At 49.3% G+C, this 22,449-nt stretch overlaps 2 protein-coding genes across 4 annotated transcripts; both read right to left on the bottom strand.

Moving 5' to 3' along the window:
* Positions 1-11,203: 11,203 nt before the first annotated feature.
* On the bottom strand, positions 11,204-17,187 carry S100A16 (S100 calcium binding protein A16). Of its 3 annotated transcripts, none has more exons than XM_033414721.2 (3): positions 17,008-17,166; positions 12,250-12,427; positions 11,204-11,935 (listed from the first exon to the last, which is right to left on the bottom strand). In XM_033414721.2, the coding sequence occupies exons 2-3, from the start codon at positions 12,400-12,402 to the stop codon at positions 11,777-11,779; spliced, it is 312 nt and encodes a 103-aa protein (XP_033270612.1). In that variant the 5' UTR covers positions 12,403-12,427; positions 17,008-17,166; the 3' UTR covers positions 11,204-11,776. The 3 variants fall into 3 exon arrangements, with proteins under 3 accessions (XP_033270612.1, XP_004284759.1, XP_033270613.1); XM_004284711.3 differs by having other exon boundaries at positions 17,004-17,160; XM_033414722.2 differs by having other exon boundaries at positions 11,711-11,946; positions 17,008-17,187.
* Positions 17,188-18,194: 1,007 nt separating this feature from the next.
* S100A14 (S100 calcium binding protein A14) lies at positions 18,195-20,392 on the bottom strand. The gene is made up of 4 exons (XM_033414720.2): positions 20,351-20,392; positions 19,808-19,906; positions 19,221-19,367; positions 18,195-18,997 (listed from the first exon to the last, which is right to left on the bottom strand). The coding sequence occupies exons 2-4, from the start codon at positions 19,835-19,837 to the stop codon at positions 18,860-18,862; spliced, it is 315 nt and encodes a 104-aa protein (XP_033270611.1). The 5' UTR covers positions 19,838-19,906; positions 20,351-20,392; the 3' UTR covers positions 18,195-18,859.
* Between the last annotated feature and the right edge of the window lie 2,057 nt (positions 20,393-22,449).

Below are 22,449 nucleotides of genomic sequence, written 5' to 3'. Positions count from 1 at the left end.
GAGAGAGAATGAAATGGTTGGGTGGAGAGCAGCGTCTCCAGTTGCTGCAGGTTATATTTGCAAAAAAAGGACTTGGCACAAAATTTTATTAGCGGCTTGAGGAAAAGTACTTGAGGGACAAGACAGCTAGTCTTTGGTTGGGGAATTACACAAAAGAAGAATCAACCTGAATTTTAAGAACTGTCAAGATGATGAGAGAAGAGAGAGGAAAGGGCAAGACTAAAAGGATATGAGGGTGTGAAAAAGTACTTTTGCTATTAAGGGAAATATAAAATGAATGATACATTTAGAAATTATTCTAAGGAGGAACTGGAGTTAAATTAAAGCAATCACAACATTGTAAAAATATAGAATATATAACTTTTAAATATAAGAAGAAAGTTGGCTCCATCAGTTGGAAAGCAAGAAAGAAAAAAACGACAAAAAAGGCACAGTATACAGAAAATTAAAATGTCAGAATAAGTCCTAATACTATAAAGGAATCTGTAATAAAGATGAACAAAATAAACATACTTGTTAAAAGACAAAGATTCCCAAGTTGGGTTTAAAATTTTTTTCAGCAATATGTTGCATACAAGAGAAACATTTAAAAGAAAAATGTATTAAATGTTTAAATTTTAAATATTTTAAATAAAAGAACAGGAGAAAATACACCAGGGAAATATAAAGCATAAGAAATATCAGGGAAGTAATTTTGATATTTGATAAAAGAGAATTCAAGATGAAAAACTATGAGACAAGAGGAACATAATACAAGAAAATACAAACATCATGAACATTAAAACACCAATAATATAGCCTCAAAATATATAAAGCAACAGCTAACAAAACTTCTGGAAGAAATAAATAAATTATGGTTAGAAATTGTAATGCACTCTTCTCAGAAACTGATCAAGGAGACAAAAAAAAAGCAGAAATATAAAATAGCTGAATAATGTTATTGGTAAATTCAAACTATTTGGTATATGTAGAGAATCCTACACCCAACAAAGAGAACATAAACATTTTTTTCTAGCACATGTGGATCATGTAATATTGAATAAGCTCTAGGACACAAAAGAAGTCTCAATAAATTTCAAAGAATCATTGTTACACAGATTATGTTTTCTTACTATAATACAATAATAATTTTAATTAATAGATAATAAAATAGTTTTAAAAGAAACAGAAAAAAAATGAAAACAACCCTACTGTTCATCAACAGTATAGAGAAATAAATTAGAGCTTTTTTTTTTTTTTTTGCGATACGCGGGCCTCTCACTGTTGTGGCCTCTCCCATTGCGGAGCACAGGCTCCAGATGTGCAGGCTCAGCGGCCATGGCTCATGGGCCCAGCCGCTCTGCGGCATGTGGGATCTTCCCGGACCGGGGGCACAAACCCATGTCCCCTGCATTGGCAGGCAGACTCTCAACCACTGCTCCACCAGGGAAGCCCTAGAGCATATTTAAACAATGAAATATGACACAGTAATGTAAATGAATGAACTTCATCAATATGGATAAAACAAGAGAGGAAGTTGCAGAAGAATCCATGCGTTATGGTACTATTTATGTAAAGTGCAAAAACATGCAATACTAAATAACATATTGCTTAGGAATATGTACACATGTGATCAAAATTATTTTTTTAATCAAGGGAATCATAAACGCATAATTCAGGATAGCAGTAAAAAACCATAAACTCATAATTCAGGAGCAAAATTTGCCACCCCAAAATGTGTCTCTTTGGCTTGAAGATTAATTTAATTTTAAGAAACATAAGACTCAGGTAGTCTTTCTATTAACGTCCCCTTTGCTGCCTAAAGAATTTGGATAAAAGCCAGAATAGAGCTATCTGCAAAGAATATAGGCTAGGTGTGGTAGGGAGAGATCAGAGTCCACTAGTGTCCGATTGTCTCTGCATGGCCCAGCAAATATTTATTTACAAAATATTTGCTTCTCTATCTCTTACTGAATTGTCTTCCTCTCCTTTGAAGCTCCAAACAACTACCCCCAAATTCCTTTTGTCTTTAGCTGAAGATGGTATTTAAGGTGAGGGTTTTGACCATTTTGGTGAGTTACTTAGTTTTCCTAGGTCTCGCCCATGTATACATCTCATTAACCTTCTGTTTGATTTTCTCCTGTTAATCTGTCTCATGTCAATTTAATTCTTAGACCAGCCAGAAGAACCTAGAAGGGCAGAGGAAAATTTCCTCCTCCCAACAGTGGCTACAGCTGTGGAGAGGGCCCGTGCAATACAGGATTGCATGTGGAGGCCTTCACCTAGATCTGTAAATTTTGTTTGTTTTAAGGGATCTAAAGCAAATATTTTTTAAATTCAACAAAGCTTATGACTGGATAACGTGCTATTTTCTATACTCTTCTGTATGCTTGAAATATTTCAACATTAAAATAGTAGGAAAAGCAAAAGAAAGAAAAGAAGAGAGAGCATCCATGGAAGGAAAGCCAGCCACAGACAAGGTAGGAAAATCCAGTCAGCCTGAGATTTTCCCATGGAACTCACAATGGCAGCAAACAGGGAGCCATGTCTACAGGGCACAGAGAGAAAGAATGTATGACCTGAGAATTTTATGCCCTGCCAAGCAGCAACAGTCTCAAGCTGAAAGAACTCAGGGAATACAGAAACCAAGAGCCCTTTGAAATCCAACCAACCAAATAATGACTCAAATAAAGGATGCCGGAATGAAGAAGCCAGGCTAAAAGGTCTGTTTGTGAGAGCTGAATTCACAGAACTAGAACTAAGACCAAACTTGCATTGGAAATCATGTTTACAAAACAGAATGTGAATATTGTATACGTCAACATTTTAAAATTAACTAATATAACTATCAGAAATGGGTAGATTGGGGCAGGGGAAATGGGAGTAAGTGTAAATATACTGTTTTCCTCATCCTTCTGGTAGGTGGTGAGGAGTTTTTTTTTTATCTCTGACTCTTTTACAAGCTAATATTTCTCATGATGAAACATAATTTATTTTTCACCACGAGATGTATTTTATTTCATAAAATTTAGTAATTTGTTCATTTTCCATTTTTCCCTTTTGTTATCTACAAGTAAAACCTAAAGAGTACTTTTTATTATAAATAACATGTACTGTGGTCCCATTTTTGTCACTGTTTTTTCTGTACGTCTATCTATCAGTCTCTCTAGCTGTCTATACTGATAGAGAGCCAAATGGTATTCAACAAATGTTAATGCTTATTTCTGGGTGGTGGGATAGTGATTAATTTTTTTCTTTCTTCTCTGTATTTTGCTGCTTAATTTGTTGCTGTTGTGGCTGCTGCTAATGGATATGGGTCATGGGCATTCTTTTAGAAGAAACAGAAAAGAGGACCTTGGCAGTAATTTCAGGAATGGATTAAGGCAGGACTTGTGGGAAGCAGAGAAGATTGGCCCTTGCAGTGGGGGGAGATGGTGATGGTTTTGAAATGATGGGAAGGGCATTAGAGAGGAAAAGAAGTGAAAAGATTTGATGTTTATTTTTGAGGTAGAACCAATAGGACTTGCTGATCAGTTAGGTATGGGGAGTGAGAGGTAAGGAAGACCCAAGAAAACTTCTGGATTTGACTTGTACGGCTGAGCAGATGGTAGCGCCGTTAATATGGGAAGGTGGGGTTGAGGATGTGGATTTGGAGGGAAAACCAGGAGTTTGTTTTTGGACTTGGTCAGTTTCATATACTGTGAGACATCCATGTGGAAGTTCATTTATTCAACAAATATTGAGTACTTACTGTTAGGTGAGCCAACATGGGTTGTGAAAGAATTCACAGGATTAACAAGGGAAAAAGAGAAAGTTATTCACTTTCTGAGGGAGGAAAGAGGCCAGACGCATAGAGTGGCATTAGCCCCAAAGGCTGGGGGTTTGAGTCTTTCACTGGGCTTCAAAGGGCAAGGTGCAGGAAAGAGGGGGTGGGTTCATATCTATTTTGGTCCAGAGTTGTATCGAAATTGGATGTGCTTCTACGGGGTGTGTTTTCTCTGAGAATCTGTAACTTTTTGTCTTCAGAAGTTTTCCAGTTCTTGGGTGTCTGAAAGAGACTTGATAGTGGCCCTTGACAGGCATGACTCTATTTTGAACAATGTTATATGGATTTACACTTACTATGTGCTAGGCACTGTGGGATGCTACAGTGAACAAGAGAGACAATGAAATCTTCCCTCGTGGTGCTTGCAATAAACAATAAGTAGGGACTTACCTGTGGTGCAGTGGTTAAGAATCCGCCTGCCAATGCAGGGGACACGGGTTCGAGCCCTGGTCTGGGAAGATCCCACCTGCCGCAGAGTGACTAAGCCTGTGTGCCACAACTACTGAGCCTGTGCTCTAGAGCCCACGAGCCACAACTACTGAGCCTGCATGCCACAACTACTGAAGCCCACACACCTAGAGCCCGTGCTCCACAACAAAAGAAAGCCCGTGCACAGCAACAAAGACCAAAGCACAGCCAAAAATAAATAAAATAAAATAAAATTTTTTTAATAATAAAAATTTTTAAAAATTAAAAATAAAAAAAAAACAATAAGTAAAACACATAGTATTTTAGAGGTCACAAGTGCCATGAGGAAAAATAAAGCAGGAAGTAGGAATAGGGTATAACAGCCTGTGGAGAGGTTCAATTTTTTTTTTAATATTTATTTTTTTAATTTATTTATTTGGCTGCACCAGGTCTTAGCTGCGGTACGCAGGATCTGTGTTGCGGCACACAGGCTCTTAGTTGCAGCATGCGGCATCTAGTTCCCTGACCAGGGATCGAACCCAGGTCCCCTGCATTGGGAGCGTGTGGTCTTAACCACTGGACCACCAGGGAAGTCTCAAGAGGTTCAATTTTAAATAAAGTGGTCAAGGAAGTTTCCACTGAGAGAGAGACATTTGATCAAAGACCTGAAGCAGATGAGGGAGAGGCCATGTGACTATCTGGGGAAGAGAGTTTTTCTCTAGCACCCAAAGAGGAGATAGTGGGAACCTCTGATTTATAGGCAGAAGTTCAATTGGTATCTGAAATGGGGGGAGGGGATTCGGGAGGACGTTTTGTAGGACTGAGCCTTTAACCTGTAGATATGATGCTATCTCCAGGTAGATAATTTCAGAATTGAGCTGAATTATAAGAGATCCAGCTGGTGTCAGAGAATTGCTTGGTGGCGTGGGGAAAAATCTCACACATTGAATTGGAATTGGTGTCAGAATTGCAGATGCTTTTCAGACACAACCTCTTCTCTTCTCACTCCATGCTCTATCCCTTGGCATGCTCATCCATGCCCAATGCTTAGGTTTCCATCTATGTTTCTGCCTCCCAAACTGCCAATCCAGCCCTCCTCTCTGAACTCTGGATGTGTATATCCAACTACTTCTTTGACATTACCATGTGACTATCACAAGAAGATGTCTAAAACTAAAATTGCAATATCCACACACCTACTGCCCCAAATCTGGGCCTCCTCCAGTTTTCCCTGTGGCAATAAATGGCACCACCATGTATTTGGTTTCACAAGCCAGAAATATGGGAGTCACATGCACACCTGCCGCTCCCTGATCCATCATGTCCAGCCCATCAAGGCCTGACTATTTTACCCCCTAAATCTCTCACGAACGCATCCACTTCTCACATTTCCCCACCACACCACTCCCCAGAACTCACTGTTCTTCATCTCTGCTTTATTTTTCTTTACACATCATATGATTTCTTTGTTTGTTTGCTGCTCACGTATCTCCACCTGACTAGACTCCAAGCTCCATAGAGATAGAATAGTGCCTGGCATGTAGTGAGCACTAAATAAGCACGTGTTGACTGGATGAATGAACCTGCGCTCTCTCCACCCGAGTTCAGGAGATAATCGTAGTTAAGAACAGCAGCTCCCAAATCAGACTGCCTGGGTTCCACCACTTGCCAGTTCTATGATCTCTGGCAAGTTATGTAACTTCTCTGTGCCTCAGTTTCCTCTCCTGTAAAATGGAGATAACAAAAGTACTTACTTCATTGGGTTGTGGGGATTAGGGAGTTAATATCTGTGAAATAGAACAATGCCTGGTATAGAGTAAGTACTCAGTAACAATGAGCAATTATTTGCTATTATTTGTTAAATTACCTCTCCACTGGTCTCCCTGTCCCAACTCTACCCCCTCTCTTAATCTTTTCCATTATTGCAAAATGGAATTTTAAGTGAAATTTTTCAAAGTGCAACTCTGATCATGTCGCACACTCAAGCGCACACAAACACACACACACTCACATTGCTGAAAAAACCATTCAGCGGCTACCAATCCTTAACATGTCCCTCAGGGTCTTGCCCACGCCTCCAGCCTCACCTTGTATCTCTCTCCACCTTGTTCTTGGGTTTTAGCCACACTTAACTTTCCCTCGGTAACTCATCATGCCCCCTTCCTGCCACAGAGCCTTTGCATATAATGGTCCTGCTATCTAGGTAGCACTTCCTCCCCTCAACTTCACTCTCACCCTCCCTCCTCCCTTTGCCTGGATAACTTCTGCTCATCTTTCAGATTTCAACTCAAGAGTCACTTCCATAATGACATTCCCCACTCCCAGACTAAAATTCAAGTTTCTTTGTTTAAAATTACCATAGGGAATTCCCTGGTGGTCCAGTGGTTAGGACTCAGCACTTTCAGTGCCGTGGCCTGGGTTCAATCTGTGGTCAAGGAACTAAGAGTCCGCAAGCCATGTGGTGTGGCCAAAAAGAAGAAAAAGTTACTGTAAACGTGATCCCTTAGCAGTTGACCTCAATTTGTAATTATCCACTTGTTTGTGTTTTCACGTGGTTATTTATTGTCTTCTCTAAACTGAAAGCCCCATAAAATCAGGAAACATATTTTTCCTCCTCTTTTTATTGCAGTATCTACTGTGCCTGGCACATACAAAGTACTACCTTCTGAATGAGTGAATGAATACATGAATGAATGGGTCCTCAGCAGAAGCAACCACAACCACCATACAGGGCCTGTAAAGGGCTTAACCCTTCATAGTTCTCGGGACCAAGACACAGACAACAGCCTCTGCCCTTTGGGCAGTTCACAGTTAGTAAAAGAGGGGGTCTGAGTGGCAGGTCTGCTGGTCACCAGCAGTGTGTCTTTGACTAAGTCACGTCCCCTCTCTGAGCCTCCATGTCTTCATCTGTAAAATGTGGATCATGATTCCTATCTCACAGGGTTAAGGAGGACCAAATGAGCCTTGGATGAGAACGTGTTTTTTAAAACTTTTAACATTGAACAAACAGAAAGAATTGTTTTATTTTCCAAAAGGGAACTTTACTAGGAATTGAAATGGAAAGAAAAGCCAAATATACAGGAAGTACAAAAGCTGACCCAGGTGGCTTTAGTTTCCTTACCCTAATGTGGCAAGATAAGCCAGGTTCTCATCCCATAGAATGACAAGCCTGGCTACACCTCAGTCCCAATAGTTTAGACACTAGGCCAGGCCAGTGTAAGACACAAGACAGAGAGACCCTTCTCAGCTCCACTGTGGGACCCCCACAGGAGCCTGTTCTGGCCCCCTATCCCCTGCTCTGCTCGGGCCCTGCTCAGGCCATCTGGTCCCTGGACTCCTGGGTGAAGGAGGAAGGCCCACCCTTCTCTGGCCCCAACACTCCCCAGAGAGGCCTCCAGATGAGCTGCCTGACCTCAAAGTAGCTGCTTTTGCTCCTTTAGGGCCTCTCTGGCTCCAGGCCCTGGAGCCCAATCCTTGACTGTTGTTAAGTTTCTCTGACCTCCACTGAAGCTCAGCATCCTCCCCAGTGCTCTAGGCTTACACTTAGACCCCTCTAGAAACAGGCCTATAACTGGGGTCACACACCAGCTCATTTCCTGCCAGCTGCTCTAAAGTCCTGACTAGTGAAGTGTTTATTTCCAGACACAAACCAGGGGCAGTGAAGGGAGCTCTATTCTGAGTTGCCTCTGGGATCTCTCATGCCATCCCCACACCTTAGGCTTCACATCAAGTCCTTGGCAAAAGACTTGTACACTGAAAATGACAAACCATTGCTGAAAGAAATTGAAGAAGGCACAAATCGAGGGAAAGACATCCCATGTTCATGTATTGGAAGACTTAATATCATTAAATATCCATACTATCCAAAGTGACCTACAGATTAAATACAATCCCTATCAAAATCCCAGTGGCATTTTTTTAGAAATAGACAAAACTATCCTAAAAGTCATATGGAATCTCAAAGGACCCCAAATAGCCAAAACAATCTTGAGAGAGAAGAGTAAAGCTGGAAGTGTCACACTTCCTGATTTCAAAACATATTATAAAGCTACAGTAATCAAAACAGTATGGAACTGGCAAAAAGACAGACAGACATACAGGGACTTCACTGGTGGTCCAGTGGGTAAGACACTGCGCTATCAATGCAGGGGGCCCAGTTTCGATCCCTGGTTAGGGAACTAGATCCCACATGCATGCCACAACTAAGAGTTTGCATGCTGCAACTAAGAGGCCCACATGCCACAACTAAAAGATCCCACATGCCACAACTAAATATCCCGCATGCCACAATGAAAATCCTGCGTGCCACAACTAAGACCCAGTGCAACCAAAATCAATCAATTAATTAATTAATTAAAAAGATAGACATACAGACCAATGAACCAGAATGGAGAGCCCAAAAATACACCCTCACATATTTGATTGAATGATTTTCAACAAGGATATCAAGAACACACAATGGGGAAAGGATAGTCTCTTCAACAAATGGTGTTAGGAAAACTGTATAGTCATATACAAAAGAATGAATTTGGACCCTTACCTTATACCATATACAAAAATTAACTCAAAATGGAAACCTAAAATTAAGACCTGAAACTATAAAACTCCTAGAAGAAAACATCAAGGAAAATCCTCATGACATTGTAACAAGCAAAGATTCCTTGAATATGACACCAAAAAAAGATAACAAAAGCAAAAATAGACAAATAGGACTACATTAAACTTAAAAACTTCTGGGGAACAAAGGAAATAATCAACAAAGTAAAAAGATAACTTACAGAATGGGGGAAATATTTGCAAGCCATATGTCAGATAACAGGTTAATTAATATCCAGGATATATAAAGAACTACAACTCAACAAAATAAAACAAAAAATAACCCACTTAAAAATGAGCAAAGGATTTGAATAGACATTTCTCCAAAGTAGATTACACAAATGGTCAAGAAGCATATGAAAAGATGCTCAACATCACTAATTATCAGTGAAATGCAAATTAAAAAGAAAAAGACACAAGATATCACCTCATTTTCATTAGGATGGTCACTATCAAAAAAAATTAAAACAGAAAATAACAAGTGTTGTTGAGAATGTGGAGAAATTGGAACCCTTGTGCACTGTTGGTGGGAATGTAAAATGGTGCAGCCACTATGGAATAGTATGGAGGTTCCTCAAAATTTTTTAAATAGAACTGCCATATAACCCAGCAATCCCGCTTCTGGGTATACATTGAAAATAATTGAGGGGACTTCCCTGGCTGTCCAGTGGTTAAGACTCCGTGCTTCCACTGCAGGGGACATGAGTTCGATCCCTGGTCGGGGAATTAAGATCCCACATGCCATGCTGTGCGGCCAAAAAATTCTTTAAAAAAAGAAAAGAAAAAAATTAAAAATAGGATCTTGAAGAGATAGTATCACTCCCATGTTCATTACAGCTTTATTCACATTAGCCAAGATCTAGAAGCAACCTAAATGCCCATTGACAGATGAAAGGATAAAGAAAATGTTGTATATACATACAACGGAATATTATTCAGCCTTCCACAAAAAGGAAATTCTGTCCTATGCTACAACATGGATGAACCTTGAGGATATTATGTTAAGTGAAATTAGCCAGTCACAAAAGGGCAAGTACTGCATGATTCCACTTAATATGAGGTAACTAAAGTAATCAAACTCATAGAAACAGAAAGTAGAACGGTGGTTGCCAGGGCCTGAGAGGTGGGGAATGGGGAGTTGCTGTTCAGTGACTATAGAGGTTCAGTCCTGTAAGATGAAAAAGCTCTAGAGATCGGCTGTACAACAATGTGCATATAGCTAACAATACTGCAATGTGCACTTAAAATTTATGAAGAGAGTACATTGATGTGTGTATTTTATCACAATTATATATATATAATGTGAATGAGTTCTTCACCATTCAGTCAAGGTAGCATTGTGACTCCCCAGGACAGGCAAAAGGTGTTCTTTACTCTTTTTTTGGCTATATTGGGTCTTCTCTACAGTGCGCGGGCTTCTCCTTGCGGTGGCTTCTCTTGCTGCAGAGCACAGGCTCTAGGCATGCGGGCTTCAGTAGTTGTGGCATGTGGGCTCAGTATTTGTAGCTCACAGGCTCTAGAGCGCAGGCTCAGTAGTTGTGGCGCACTGGCTTAGTTGCTCCGCGGCATGTGGGATCTTCCCAGACCAGGACTCGAACCCGTGTCCCCTGCATTGGCAGGCGGATTCTTAACCACTGTGCCACCAGGGAAGTCCCTGTTCTTTACATTTTTAACTAGAGAAGGGTTGCTGTGAAGGAGAGATGGTAAAGACGACTAGTGTGCTACCTTGACTGCAAGCCCATTCTGAGGCAGGTCACTTTTAGAAGGTTGAGGATCTGTAATGGATTCCAATAAAACTGTCTATGCCTGTGCATCTTTAGAAAAACCTTAAACCTCAGGGGTAAGCTGCCCTGGGTTGAAAACCATTGATCCAGAGCGCACAGGCTGGATTTCCTGCCCCGTTTCTCTTGGGGGCATGTGCTGTCTTTCCATGGCAGGGGAGAAACATAGAAGCTGTCATTGTCCCCTACACCAGGCACAAGTCCCAACTCTGGCCTTCCACACCCCTCTTTCTTTGCAACCCACTTTCTCATCCCGTAAACTTCTCTGTGTATTAGAACAATCTGTACATGAGAATTCAGTATCTCTGTGCTATTCATGACTCAAGACTGAGGTTGCAGCGCCTCTCTCATGGAATTTCAGTGAGGACAAAATGGGATACACTGTGTGCCCAGAAGTTGAATGTGAGTTGAGCTTGGTCTATGAGGGCCCAGAGGTGATGACACGTGTGGCCTTTGGCCCTTCATGGAGGAGGGAAGTAGCTGCTGACCCAGGGCTGACAGCACCAGCTGGGATCCCAGAGTTCTACTTCTTTTTTGCTCTGCCCTCTCGGTGAGATTTCCCCTTGCCACCCCCTTGCACCGGGGCCCATGGCAAAGATCACCAAGGCATGAGGAAGTTCCAAGGAGTGGAAAGGTTTTAATGAACATTACAAAGGGACTTGGTGAGGGGGACACAAACTCCAAATCCAGCCTTTGTTGCCCATTTCAGTGGCTCAGGACAGAGGGGGCTCAACCCTGTTCCCAGACCCAGAGGCAGCTGGAGGGCAATCCCTGGAAGTCTCCTCTACCCAGCAGAGGGGCTGAGGGAAAGGGGAGAGAGGAGTCTCTACTGGTGTTGCCAGGAACAGGGAGACCTGAAGCAGCAAGCTGACCTCTAAGGTCAGGAGAGACCCGGAATCAGGCAGGAACATCAGAGGTCAGAAGGGTAGATAACAGGTGGGGAAACTCTTGGGTCCCCATACAGCACTGTCACAGAGGGGCCCCAGGGTCTGCTGGCTCCGGGGACTGAGACCCTCAGGGAGACACCCCCAGACTGAGACACTCACAAAGGGGCCCTGACGTCCCCCCTTGCCCTGTTCAGCAATTGTCAGGAGAAGATCTAGAGGAAGAAGAGAGGACAGGGGTCTGGGTGGGCAGAGGAGGGAGCCTAGGAAGAGCATGGGGGAGGGGACGGTGGGAGGGTCCTCTAGCTGCTGCTCTGCTGCTCCTGCTGGCGGATAAGGTTGGCGATGGGACTAGTGATGCCGCCTATCAAGATCCAGTACTCGTCGAAGCTGATGCGCCCGTCGTGGTTGGCGTCCAGGTTCTGGATGAGCTTATCAGCAGCCCTTCGGTTCCCGGTGTCCTGGCGAGGAACTGAGGGTCAGCAATACTGAGGTGGCAGCTCTACAGAGGCCCCAGCAAGGACCCTAGGCAGAGTCCAGGGTCTGGCCTGGGCTGCTGCTGCCCTTGGAAGATGGGAACAGAGCCCTCACTGGCTCAGGCCTGGGCACCCTGAGGACAGAGGGCTGGGCGGGGTGGAGATCCCTGGTTTTGGGGGGATAACTCTGAAAGGACAGAAGCGGCGGTGGGGAAGGAAACCCAGAGAGGGCAAGAGCTTCAGGAGCTGGGTGGGGTAGGGGCGCGGAGAGGCCAGGCCCTTGGGTGGGGGGACCTCACCGTCAGCATATGGTTGAGCTCCTTCTGAAGCATCTTCCGGAAGCTGCTTTTGCTGATCTTGTCCTTGGCCAGGCTGTGCTTGGACACGTATTTGTAGAAGTTTTCCACCAGGACGACCACCGCCTTCTCCAGCTCCGTGTAGGAGTCCGCCATCTCACCGCCTCACACCTCACAGGGCCTGGGTGCCAGGATGAGGGGAGGTGAGGAGACGCCACAGGCCACACCTGCTCCTTCGCCTCTCTGCCCCTGTCCACCTGCTGGGCCCACCCCCGGGCCTCTGGCCCCCCAGGCTGGCTGGTCCTCAGGAGGAAGTAAGCAGGGAAAGGGGAACCCAGGGTGGGCCTGGAATGAGAACTATGTGTCTCCTCTCATCCAGGTGCTCTCCAGCCCAACAGCCTCAACAGGTTTTCCAGGCGCTTCCCCAGCCCCAGGCACTGAGCTTGTCAGAGCCCCAGAGAGAACAAGAGGCTCCTGGGAAGAGGATGAGAGCCAGTGCCCATCCTTCCGCCTTCTCCATACCTGGCCCACCCAGAGGCCCTGGCCCAGGGACAAGCACAGCTAGAAACTGCTAGGATGGGCCACGTCCCCCATCGGGCTGGCCGAGACCCCTGCCCCAGGCAACAAAGCAGGAGGCGGGGACCTAGGCTCTCCTCAGTCCTTTCCGCCAGGCTCCAGGACAGTGCGTTGCGGGTCTCAGGCCATGGCTGCCCTTCTCTGATAAAGGACGATGTCCCGATCCATCAAGTGAGGCTTTGTGCAGGCCCCCAGCCAGCCCCGGCTAGCCTAACCTCCCTCATACCCACCCCGAAATATACAGCAGGATACAAGGGCCCCTCCCCACCCCATTACCTAAGGAGGAGCCCGGAGGTTCAGCCCCAGCTGGAGACAGCTGGAGATGGAGCCTCCACAGCCAGCCAGAGGCTACACACAACAGCCCCTCGCTCCAGGACAAAAGGCACTCACACTGCAAGCGGATACAGCCTACTGAATAACAGGATATGAGGGCAACAGGCGGATCTGTGATCTGTGAGTCGCCGCCCATGCCCAGAGCCCCCCCAAGTGAACCCTGGCAAATAAGCCTCCCTTCCCGCCCCCAAGCCCAGGAATGAGTTGCAGCTGCCTTGCCCACTGGGTCTTGGCAAGGGAAGGTGGACACCGCCACCAGGGCATCCCATGGTTCGATAATGGAAGGGAAGTCTGCTTCTCCGAGCCCCACCGCAGCCCCTGCCCCTGCCACCTGCTTTCTAATCCTCCTCTTGGCCATCCATCCCTCCTCCTGTGCCCATTGCCCTGCCCTCTCCACCTAGCTGAAGCCTGCCCAAACCGCACCTCCAGGGAAGACTGCCCTGCCCTCTGGTCCTCCTCCCCTGACTCCCACAGACTCTCAGCCAGCCTTGGCTGGGCCCACTAGCTGCTGTGACTGCAGTCTCTTCCTGGATCATCTCTCCCCAGACACCAGAACTTCCTTGAAGCAAGGATAGTGTTTCTTATATGCAGCCATTGTGTTAGGGCTGGGAGACTTTGGGACCAAGTGAGTCCCAAAAATCCTGGATATACAACCTCCCTGCTTTTAATCTCTGCATCTCCTCTCGCCCACGTGGCCTGGCCCAATGCTTTGCTCAAGGTAGATGCTCTATAAATATTCCACCTCCTGCCAGCCCTGATACCAGGTATCCAAGGCCCCTGACCACTCTTCGAAGATTTTTCTTTCACTAAACTTCTTCTGGAGGAAGGGTGAGACCCAGAAGGACTAAGCCAGGATGGAGGAAGGAAGGAGAGTTGAGAGGGAGAGGGGTCAGTTTAGGGCAACTCTAACCAGGAATCCTACCCTTCTCTCCCCTGCCTCGTCCACCTGACCGCTCTGGTCTGTGGCCGAAAGAATGAAGTATGGAACCAGGACTGTAGGAAACCATTTTTTTTTTCCAGTACTCTTTATTTATTGTGTGTAATTGTGTGGTTCAATGTTTATACCTTTGTAAGACTTTCATACAAATGCTCTAACATTCACAAATGAGGACAAAAATGTTTCAATCCATGAACTGTCTGCCCTGCTGCCCTTGGGTGGGCAGTTGCCCAGGCCTACGACCAGTATTCCTGGGGATTCCGAAAGCTGCACCCATGTCAGCAAGGACTGTGTCATGCCCTACTCCCAACCAGCCTTGGGAGTGGGGAGAAAGATCAGAGAATCCCCCACTTTCACCATCCCAGACCTTGTTCCCCAAGTGAGGAATCCTGTGGGAAATAGTCAGGGAGAGGAAAGGATAAGAAATGGGTTTGGGGGGCAGTGTGTCTCTGTCCCTCTCGCCACTGGCCGAGCACTCCCCTCCCACCACCTGCCATCTTGGAGCCCAGTCCTGCCCTTCCTTGATACCATGCCTCAGCCTCTACCTGGCAAGACACAGGTGAGCTCCCAGGAGACATCTCAGCACCTGCTGTCAGGTACACAGTCACTCCAGAGAGCTGCGCTTCAGCTCCCAGCCCTCCCAATAGTCCCCACCCCACCTTCTTCTGGTCAATTGGACAATGCTGGAGTTAACAATTTGGACAAATGCTTTTCTGAAGCTTCTTCTGAAGGAAAAGAAGAGTCAGGTGTCATTACCCTCTTTCTCCCTCCCTTCCCTGGGGGTCAGGAGACAGGCTCTGCCACCACACCCATGCCAAGGTCACCTGCCCCTCCTGCCTGCCCAGTCCTCCCACCAAACCAGGCCAGAGGGTCCCCAGGCATGTGGTTTCGGGGAGGGGAGGTGGTGGGCCAACCCGTCAGCCCCTCCCTGGGAAGGGCGGGGCAGGAGGTAACTCCTGCATTGACTTTGCCACAGGTTGATCCTGGCCTGAGGGGGAGGGGGGAGGTGGACACTACACTGGAGCCTTCCAAAACAGTGAGAATGGAGGGACTCATCCTCCAAAGGACCCTCTCACCTGGGCCCCCAACCCTCCTGCAATGTCCACTGTCTCCACCTTGGCTGATTCATCACTGAGCAACAAAGGGGCCCCCACCCTGCCCACCTCAGCCCAGCTTGCTGACTTCTCCAAAAGCCCAAATTGCCCTGACACCATGCTTCTGGGTCTCAGCCACTCCAGCCTCACCCTCCCACCCCCAGGTGCTGGGCCCCACCCCTCCAAGTGCCTCCTCTTCACCCTCCATCTCTTCAACTCCCCAGTCCCTTTCCGTGTGGAGCCCTGAACATCCACCACACCCTCTAAAACTCACCTCCTCTTTCCACCTCCACACACACTTCTTGAGTCTTAAATTGTTCCCAAGTGTTGGGATATGTCCCTGGACTCCTATCCCTCCTAGTCACCTCTCCTCTAGAGCCTAGGCCACTCTCAAGCCTCAATTTGGCATTCTCTGCATTCCTTTCATCTACCTTGAATTTGTTCACTCATTTATCCACCATTCACTTGCTTACTCTCTCCTTCATTTCCTACTTAATTCACTCATTTGCCCCAGCTGCCTGCAATACACAGGGAAGGCCGCAATCTACACTGGGCTGGTAATGCTTTACTCAATTTGCAAGGTTGTTTCAAATTAACCTCTCCAGCCTCTCCAGCTCCATTCTCTGTTCCCTCTTCTCCTGCTCTTTTCCCAGTTCCAGAGGCTACTATCTCACACAAGTGTCCCTGCCTACCCCCCAGCCCCACCCTCACAGGACTCACTGCATCTAATCCACACAAATGTACACAATCACAATGAGCAAGGAATTCTGCCATTTCTGATCCCCTCTGCTTGGGTGACCCATAGACCTTCCAAACTCTTCTGCTTTCAGAATACGTAGCTGGAGGAAGAAGAGTGTTCCTCGGAAATTTCTTTCCAAACAAGTGAAGTTGGAGGAGTTTGGTGTGGATACACACACACACACACACACACACACACACACACACAGCTGCCCCTGGCCTCACCAACACCCAGAGAGCTCTTTTCTAGTCGACGGGGAAAGTCTGAGCTCCTGCTCACCGGCACTCCAGGGCTCCGTCGTGGGTCTCCAAGCACACCAGCCCTCATTCCCTCAGACCTGCGCCAGGCAGGGCAAATGCTCTACAGGGCAGGGGACTCCACCAAGCAAAGCAAGTCAAGCCAGAACCTGCCTGGGTCTTGAGGTAGAGGAGAAGCTGCCCAGTTTCTGGGCCCCTCTCCTGGAGTTCAGGCTCCAGGGGGGCCTCACCCAGGTTCCTCCTGGGCCCCATCGCCCCTCCCAAGAAACAGCTCCCAGAGCACTTGGGGCCAGTGTCCGGCACCTGCCTGAGTCGAGAGAAGCAACCCAGGCCCCTGCCTCCCCTCCTCGGGCTGCTCTCAGGCTCCCTGGGCCCTCCCTGGCTTCTCCCGGACCCCATCACCTCTCCCAGACACAGCGCCCAGCGAGGCCTGTGTCCAGGGTCTGGCTACTCCCCAACCTCCACCAAACACATCTGCCCTTTTTCTGTTGGGGAAAATCGGAGCAGCTGAGAGCAAAGCTTCTGAACACTCTGCCCGGTGGCCCAGCCCTGGGAGAGGAACCCGGTCAGCCGCTGGGCTGGGGAGGGGGTCTTTCCACCCCATCCACTCATCTGAAGGCCTCTCCAACCCCCAAGCCCACCGGAACGCCCCATTCCCGTACTGGCCTTTTGGGAAAGTTAACAATTGACGAAACCTTCCTGCTCAGTCTCTGCAGGCCCCCCTCCTCAGGCCCCCTTCACTGCCCCTTGTCCGGGCCTCCCAAGCCTGCAGGGCCCCTCCGGCAGCCCCAGACCTCCCAGGACGGGCCTGGGGTGCTCACCTACCTTCTTGGTCCACCTCCTCTCCTGCGGGGCTCTGGGACCTGGGCTCTGGCACTGCCAAGTAGCTACGAGCTCAGCCAGCCAGGACTCCTCCCCGCTGCACTCCCAGAATCTGTCCCACTCCCTCCCGGCCCTGCCTGGCGCAGCTGGCTCAGTGGGGAGGTAAGGTCTGAGCTCCCTCTTGACTTGGCCCTGGGGTTGGGCCCATGTTAAAGGGATACACACCTTTTTTAACACCCTTCTGCCCCCACCCCAGAGGGAGTGGTGCAAGCTGGCGCTCCCCCAACCCCACCCTCCTAACCCTGCAGGGCCTGAACAGAATTTACAACTTTAAGAAAGGAAGGGAAAGACTGTCACCTGCCCTTCTCACCTGGGTCACTGGGAGCCCCGTTTCAGGGACCCCTAACAGACAAGTTCAGTTAGTATTCCAGGCCAGCCTGGCTGGCCGCTTAAATCTCCTTGCTGTTGGGATTTCCGTGGGCTACAGTTAAAAGGGCCCAGAGCGTGGTTCCTTGCCTTCCACCTCCAGTGCACCCGTCCCTAGGACCTCTGTGTGCAGCAGAGGATTCCTCTGGAAACACCCCTCCACCCCTTCTCCAAGATACCCAAGGAAATTGGCCAGTTTGATGTCCCAGAGGCAACAGCTGACGCCAGAAGTGACCCATCACCCCCACTCCAGTGACTTCTGCTCACTGGCCTCTCACTCTGTGTCAGGCTCTCTGCTAAGTACTTTACATCTTGTGTCCCATCCCCATTTTACAGATGAGGAAACTGATACTCTGAGAATACGCCCCAAGTTCCAAAGATAGTACGTGGCAGAGCTGGGATTCAAACCCAGGTTGGTCAGCCTGTTTCTCGGCCTCACATTTCCCCTGCTACCAGTCAGCCAGGCTCACCTGGGTTCATATTCTTCTCCCCACATGTGCACACATGCCCTCCTCTCCCGTCAGAGGGCCAGGTCACTGGCAAAGTACAGCCTGTCCCTCAGAGAGAACCAGGTCTCCCACCTTTTAGGCCTTTTGCCATCCTCAACCCAAATCCACGGGGGAAAGTGAGGCCCCTATTTGCCTCCACTGCCGACCACTGCAGTCCCACAGGTACCGTGCCACCCAATGACTCTGCCATTCACCCCAACACCTCCTCACCCACGGACACTTGGGGTGGGGATGGAGTTCAGTCAAGACAATGTCTTTCATTTTTTCCATCTTCTTTATTAATCAAATGATACAAAACAACCATCATTCTGTAAATGCCCAAGCACCCAGCTGGTCCTCTCACTCCCAAAACCCACCCTCCTCAGCCTCTCCCCCAACCTGCTCTGTCTCTTCCCCTGCCCTAAGCCAGGGAGACAGGGTCCTGAGAGGAGGCTGGGGCAGAGCTGGGGGCAGGGAGGGACAGCACTGGACAGACGGTTGGGGTTGGGGAAGAGATTAGGAGGGGTAGGTTCGTAGAGGCCCTTTTTAGTACCGAATATCCATTCCTCCTTCCACCCCCTTCAAATCAGTTCCCATAGCTCAGCTCCTCTCTGCCCTTCTACCACTACTAAATGACTTGGCCCTTACAGCATCCTCAACCCTCCAGCAGCCCTCCATTACATCCCTGGCCCCAGCCACCCCCTGAGCCTCCCCCAGGTGGGGACCCCTGGACCCATTAGCCCCACGGAGCTCCCAGGGATGAAGTACACAGAGGCCCCAGGAAGGGCCATAATGAACCTGAATGTTGCAGAGGTGAGACAGGTGGGGCTGGGGAATAGTGCGGGGGTGGTGGAGAGAGGAGTTTTATTTCCAGGCCCCCCAGGCTCTGGAGGCCCCCTTTCCCCAATATCCCCCCGCCGCCGAATTCCAGGGGAAGGTTTTCAACTCCCCCGGACAGGGCTCTCCAGCTTCACACTCTTGGCTGCTTCTCCAATCAGCTCCCAGAAAGTCCCGAACTCCAGTTTAGAGTCTTTACAGCTGCCCAAGTTGGCAATTTTCTCTTCCAGCCCACAGTTGTTCTGAAAGGAGGGAAGACACCACAGCTCAGCCAGGCAGCACCTTCCAATCTTCCCACTCCGCCCTACCCAGGGGCAGAAAGCAGGTCCTGAGCCTACCTGGCACTGACAAGGGGAAGGGCTGGGGTTTGCCAGCGCCAGGGGCCTTGGCAGTGTGGGTGGGGTCTTGGAGTACTTGCTTGGGAAGTCAGGGTACTGTCTGGGGCGGGGTCCACTCCCTCAGTACCGGCATGAGGTGGGGCAGCTGCTGGGTGACCAGGTCCCGTAGCTCGGAGGGGGTCAGCGTCTCCTTCCCACCCTCCACCGAATACTGGTGGAAGTTCTTGATCAGGGTCTCGATGGCCCTCTCCACGTCACTGAATTCCTGGGCACCCTGAGGGCAAGGGACATGGCCCATGTTGCAGAGGTCCCACCCATCCTATGACACCCTGTTTCCCCAGGAGCCCGGCAGAGCCAACAGGGCAGAAGACAGCTGGCAGGAACGTGGGCCCTCGCCCGCTCCAAAGCCCAGCATCCAGCCCCTTTGCCCCCACTGTCCTCTGCCCTGAGCCATGTGTCGGGCAAGGCTTCCTCCCCACCTCCCCCCAGCCTCCAGGCAGGGCAGGTCCCAACATGAGACCCAGGCATCCTCTTCCAGGGAGGGCTCATCTGCATCACCCTATGTAGGCACCAGAGAGGGTTCAGGTCTCAAAGGCAGGGTCTGGAGTACAGAGCAAGGCCAAGGTGAGGGGGCAGAAGTCAGTGAGGGACATAGACGATCAGGGTGATGGAGGGGAGAGTGGGAACAGAAAGGCCAGGAATGAATGGGCCCACCTGCACGTTGGCTGACCCACACTGTCCCATGGTGCTTGGTCCTTTGCTGAGAGTGTTGTCGTCCTACAGCCGGCCCCAGAGGAGCTGATGTCTCATGATCTGCTCAGAGGAGGGGGGAGGCTGAGCTAAGGAGAGAACTCAGCATTTCTTTCTCAACTATCCCTTTTGGCTGCACCCCAGATATTCTGTGCCTCACCCAGGGGGTCAGAGCCAACTCCACACAAGCCCCGTCCCTGCCCAGGCTCCCGGAGCTAAGGTCACAGCCCCCAAGCCAACCTATTTAGAGGGAATCCCTTGAGCCTCACCTTAGCCTCCTTCCTCCCATCCCTTCCAACCCCCCACCCCTGTTCCATACACACACACACACACACACACACACACACACACACACACACACACACACACACACACACACACACACACACCAGCCTCCAGGGCCTGGTCCCCCAGACCCTCCCCTGGCAGACTAGGGTAGGATAGGTTAAGCATGCCCTCTGGACCGGGGACAGCCCATTTTGGGTGAAAAGCCCTGGGACTCCTTACCTGCCGGCAGCCGCTGAGACAGGACTGGAAGAGCCAGTGCACCTGAGCTCAGCTCTTATACCTGGGGGAAGGGAGGGGAGGCAGGGGGCTGGGCCTCATCCCGAAGCCAGCCCTGCTCCTGCAGCCGCCTGGGCTGTGAGCCAGCCCAGCGGGGGCCCCACCTCCATTGGCCGCAGCTCCGAGAGCCCGCCCCGCACCCGGGCCACGAGGAGGGAACCATGGAGAGCTGGGTCTGGGATGCCCCTGGCCCCATACCAGCAGGCAGAGTCCAGGGAAGATAGGGAGGGGAAGCTGGGGGTGGGGGGTGGGGCGGGGGTGGGGGAGGACTTGGAAACGCTGTGGCGTGGAGCCTGGGAGGAAAGGCCTGGAGGAAATGTAGGACAGGAAAGGGTTCTGAGGGGGCTCTGAGTCAGTCACCAGGAAAGAAGGAGAAGCAGAGGCTGGTCAAGGCGGGTTTTGTGGCCTTGAAGGAATGAGGGACACGTGGGTTGAAGTACTTTAATGTGTCACACACACACATTCCTCCCCTCAAGACCGATTTAGATAGTGACACTCAAGCCTGCCCAGCCTTGCCGAGTCCTAATGGCAGAAATTTGGGTCTGGAGGAAGGAGCCAGAGAAGGGTAGCCTGGTGAAGGGGGAAGACTGAGTGTTGTCCTGATGTCCTTTCAGCTCCCCGCAGCCAGCATGCACGTATGGGAGGCCCAGATGGGTTATCTGTCAGCTAACAACCTCTCCAAACTGGTTGGGCTACCTGCTCCTCCCTCCCTCAGAATCCCATGCCTTCCCTAACCCAGAGACTCCACAGCAAACCGCCATCCCCGCCCCGCCCAATCCAGCACCTGGGATAACATCCCAGGGATCCTGGACTGTAGGTCTGGGGGGAACTCAGCCCAACCCTAGTGGCCTTCCCCACCTGATGAGGGAAGTGAAAGGGAGAAGGCAGGGGAGTCTGTGTGGGTCAGGAAAGAAGGGGGCAGTGCTGAGAGCCAGAGTTCCTAGACTCCTTTCCTAAACTCTGAGATCAAAGCATACCTCCCAGTGCCCTTCCGCGGGTCTCCTTCTAGGGCTCCTATGTACTTTTGGCCTCCACTGGGGTGTCTGTAAGTGTCTCAATCTGGGGACACCTCCGAGGCTATCTCGATTTCAGGGTTTCTCCAAGACGGAGGTCTCTAATGTCTCAGTCTGGGGGTCCCTCTGGAATGTCTCAGTCTCTCACTGTGAGGGAGCCCCTCTGGAATGTCTCAAATGGACCCTCAGAGTCCCAGCCTGGCAGTCCCTCTGAGGTCTCTCAGTCCAGGGGCCCTTAGATGGAAGGTCTCAATCTAGGACCCTTTCATAGTGTGTGATGGGGAGCTTGTCTCAGCCTAAATGTTCCTCTGGACTCATAGCTGCCTCAAATGATGGACACCTGACAGTAAGGCAGTGACAGTCCTTGGAAGGCAGTGCCTGCTGGGCTGCCCCACCCCTGCTCCCTCTGGTGGCAGACAGTTCAAACCACATGCCCCTCTAGCCAAGAAGGATGGGGAGAGCAGCACTTGGATGCCCTAAAGTTCTGCTTCCTGCAGCACGACCGCCACCCTCACCCCAGTCCTCGAACCAGAACCCTGTGTTCATCCTTCTGCTTCACCCCTGCCATGGTAGGAGGGAGGAGAGGAGGGTCCAGGGTTCCCAAGCACCCATCCAGAGAGGATCCTGGTTCATTACAGAGGCTCTGGAATTTCAACCCAGTTCTACCTATTCTTGTCTTTGTGACTTAACCTCTCTAAAATTTGTTTCCTCATCTTTAATACAAGACTTAAAAACAGTACCTACCTCAACAGGCTGTGAGCATTAACTAAAATAATACAAGAAAATGTTCAGCCCTGTTCCTGGCACAGAGCAAGCCCTCAACACATGTTCACTGCTATCATTACCATCCAATGACACAAACCCCAGGAATAAGAAAGTGGGAACCAAGACCAAGCCCCTGAGACCTGGTGGGATATGAGTCACCTCACCTGCCCCAGAGATCTGTCTCTACCTTTCAGATATTCATTCATCAACCATGTATTTATTGAGCACCTATCCTGTACAAGATCTGATGCTGCGGAGTATCTG

Source organism: Orcinus orca, chromosome 1, assembly GCF_937001465.1.
Source record: "Orcinus orca chromosome 1, mOrcOrc1.1, whole genome shotgun sequence".
Taxonomy (NCBI): Eukaryota; Metazoa; Chordata; class Mammalia; order Artiodactyla; family Delphinidae; genus Orcinus; species Orcinus orca.
The sequence above is the reverse complement of the archived record's forward strand: the minus strand, read 5'-3'. Positions and strand labels throughout refer to the sequence as shown.

Bases quoted from the DNA above. Each gene is read 5' to 3' on its own strand.
- S100A14 (XM_033414720.2), bottom strand. From the start codon at position 19,837: ATGGGACAGTGTGGGTCAGCCAACGTGCAG. The intron at 19,368-19,807 runs GTGGGCCCATTC...CCTTGCCCTCAG, and splicing joins GTGGGTCAGCCAACGTGCAG to GGTGCCCAGGAATTCAGTGA. The intron at 18,998-19,220 runs GTACTGAGGGAG...CCCTCCTTTCAG, and splicing joins AGCTGCCCCACCTCATGCCG to AACAACTGTGGGCTGGAAGA.
- S100A16 (XM_033414721.2), bottom strand. From the start codon at position 12,402: ATGGCGGACTCCTACACGGAGCTGGAGAAGGCGGTGGTCGTCCTGGTG. The intron at 11,936-12,249 runs GTGAGGTCCCCC...GTTCCTCGCCAG, and splicing joins AGCTCAACCATATGCTGACG to GACACCGGGAACCGAAGGGC.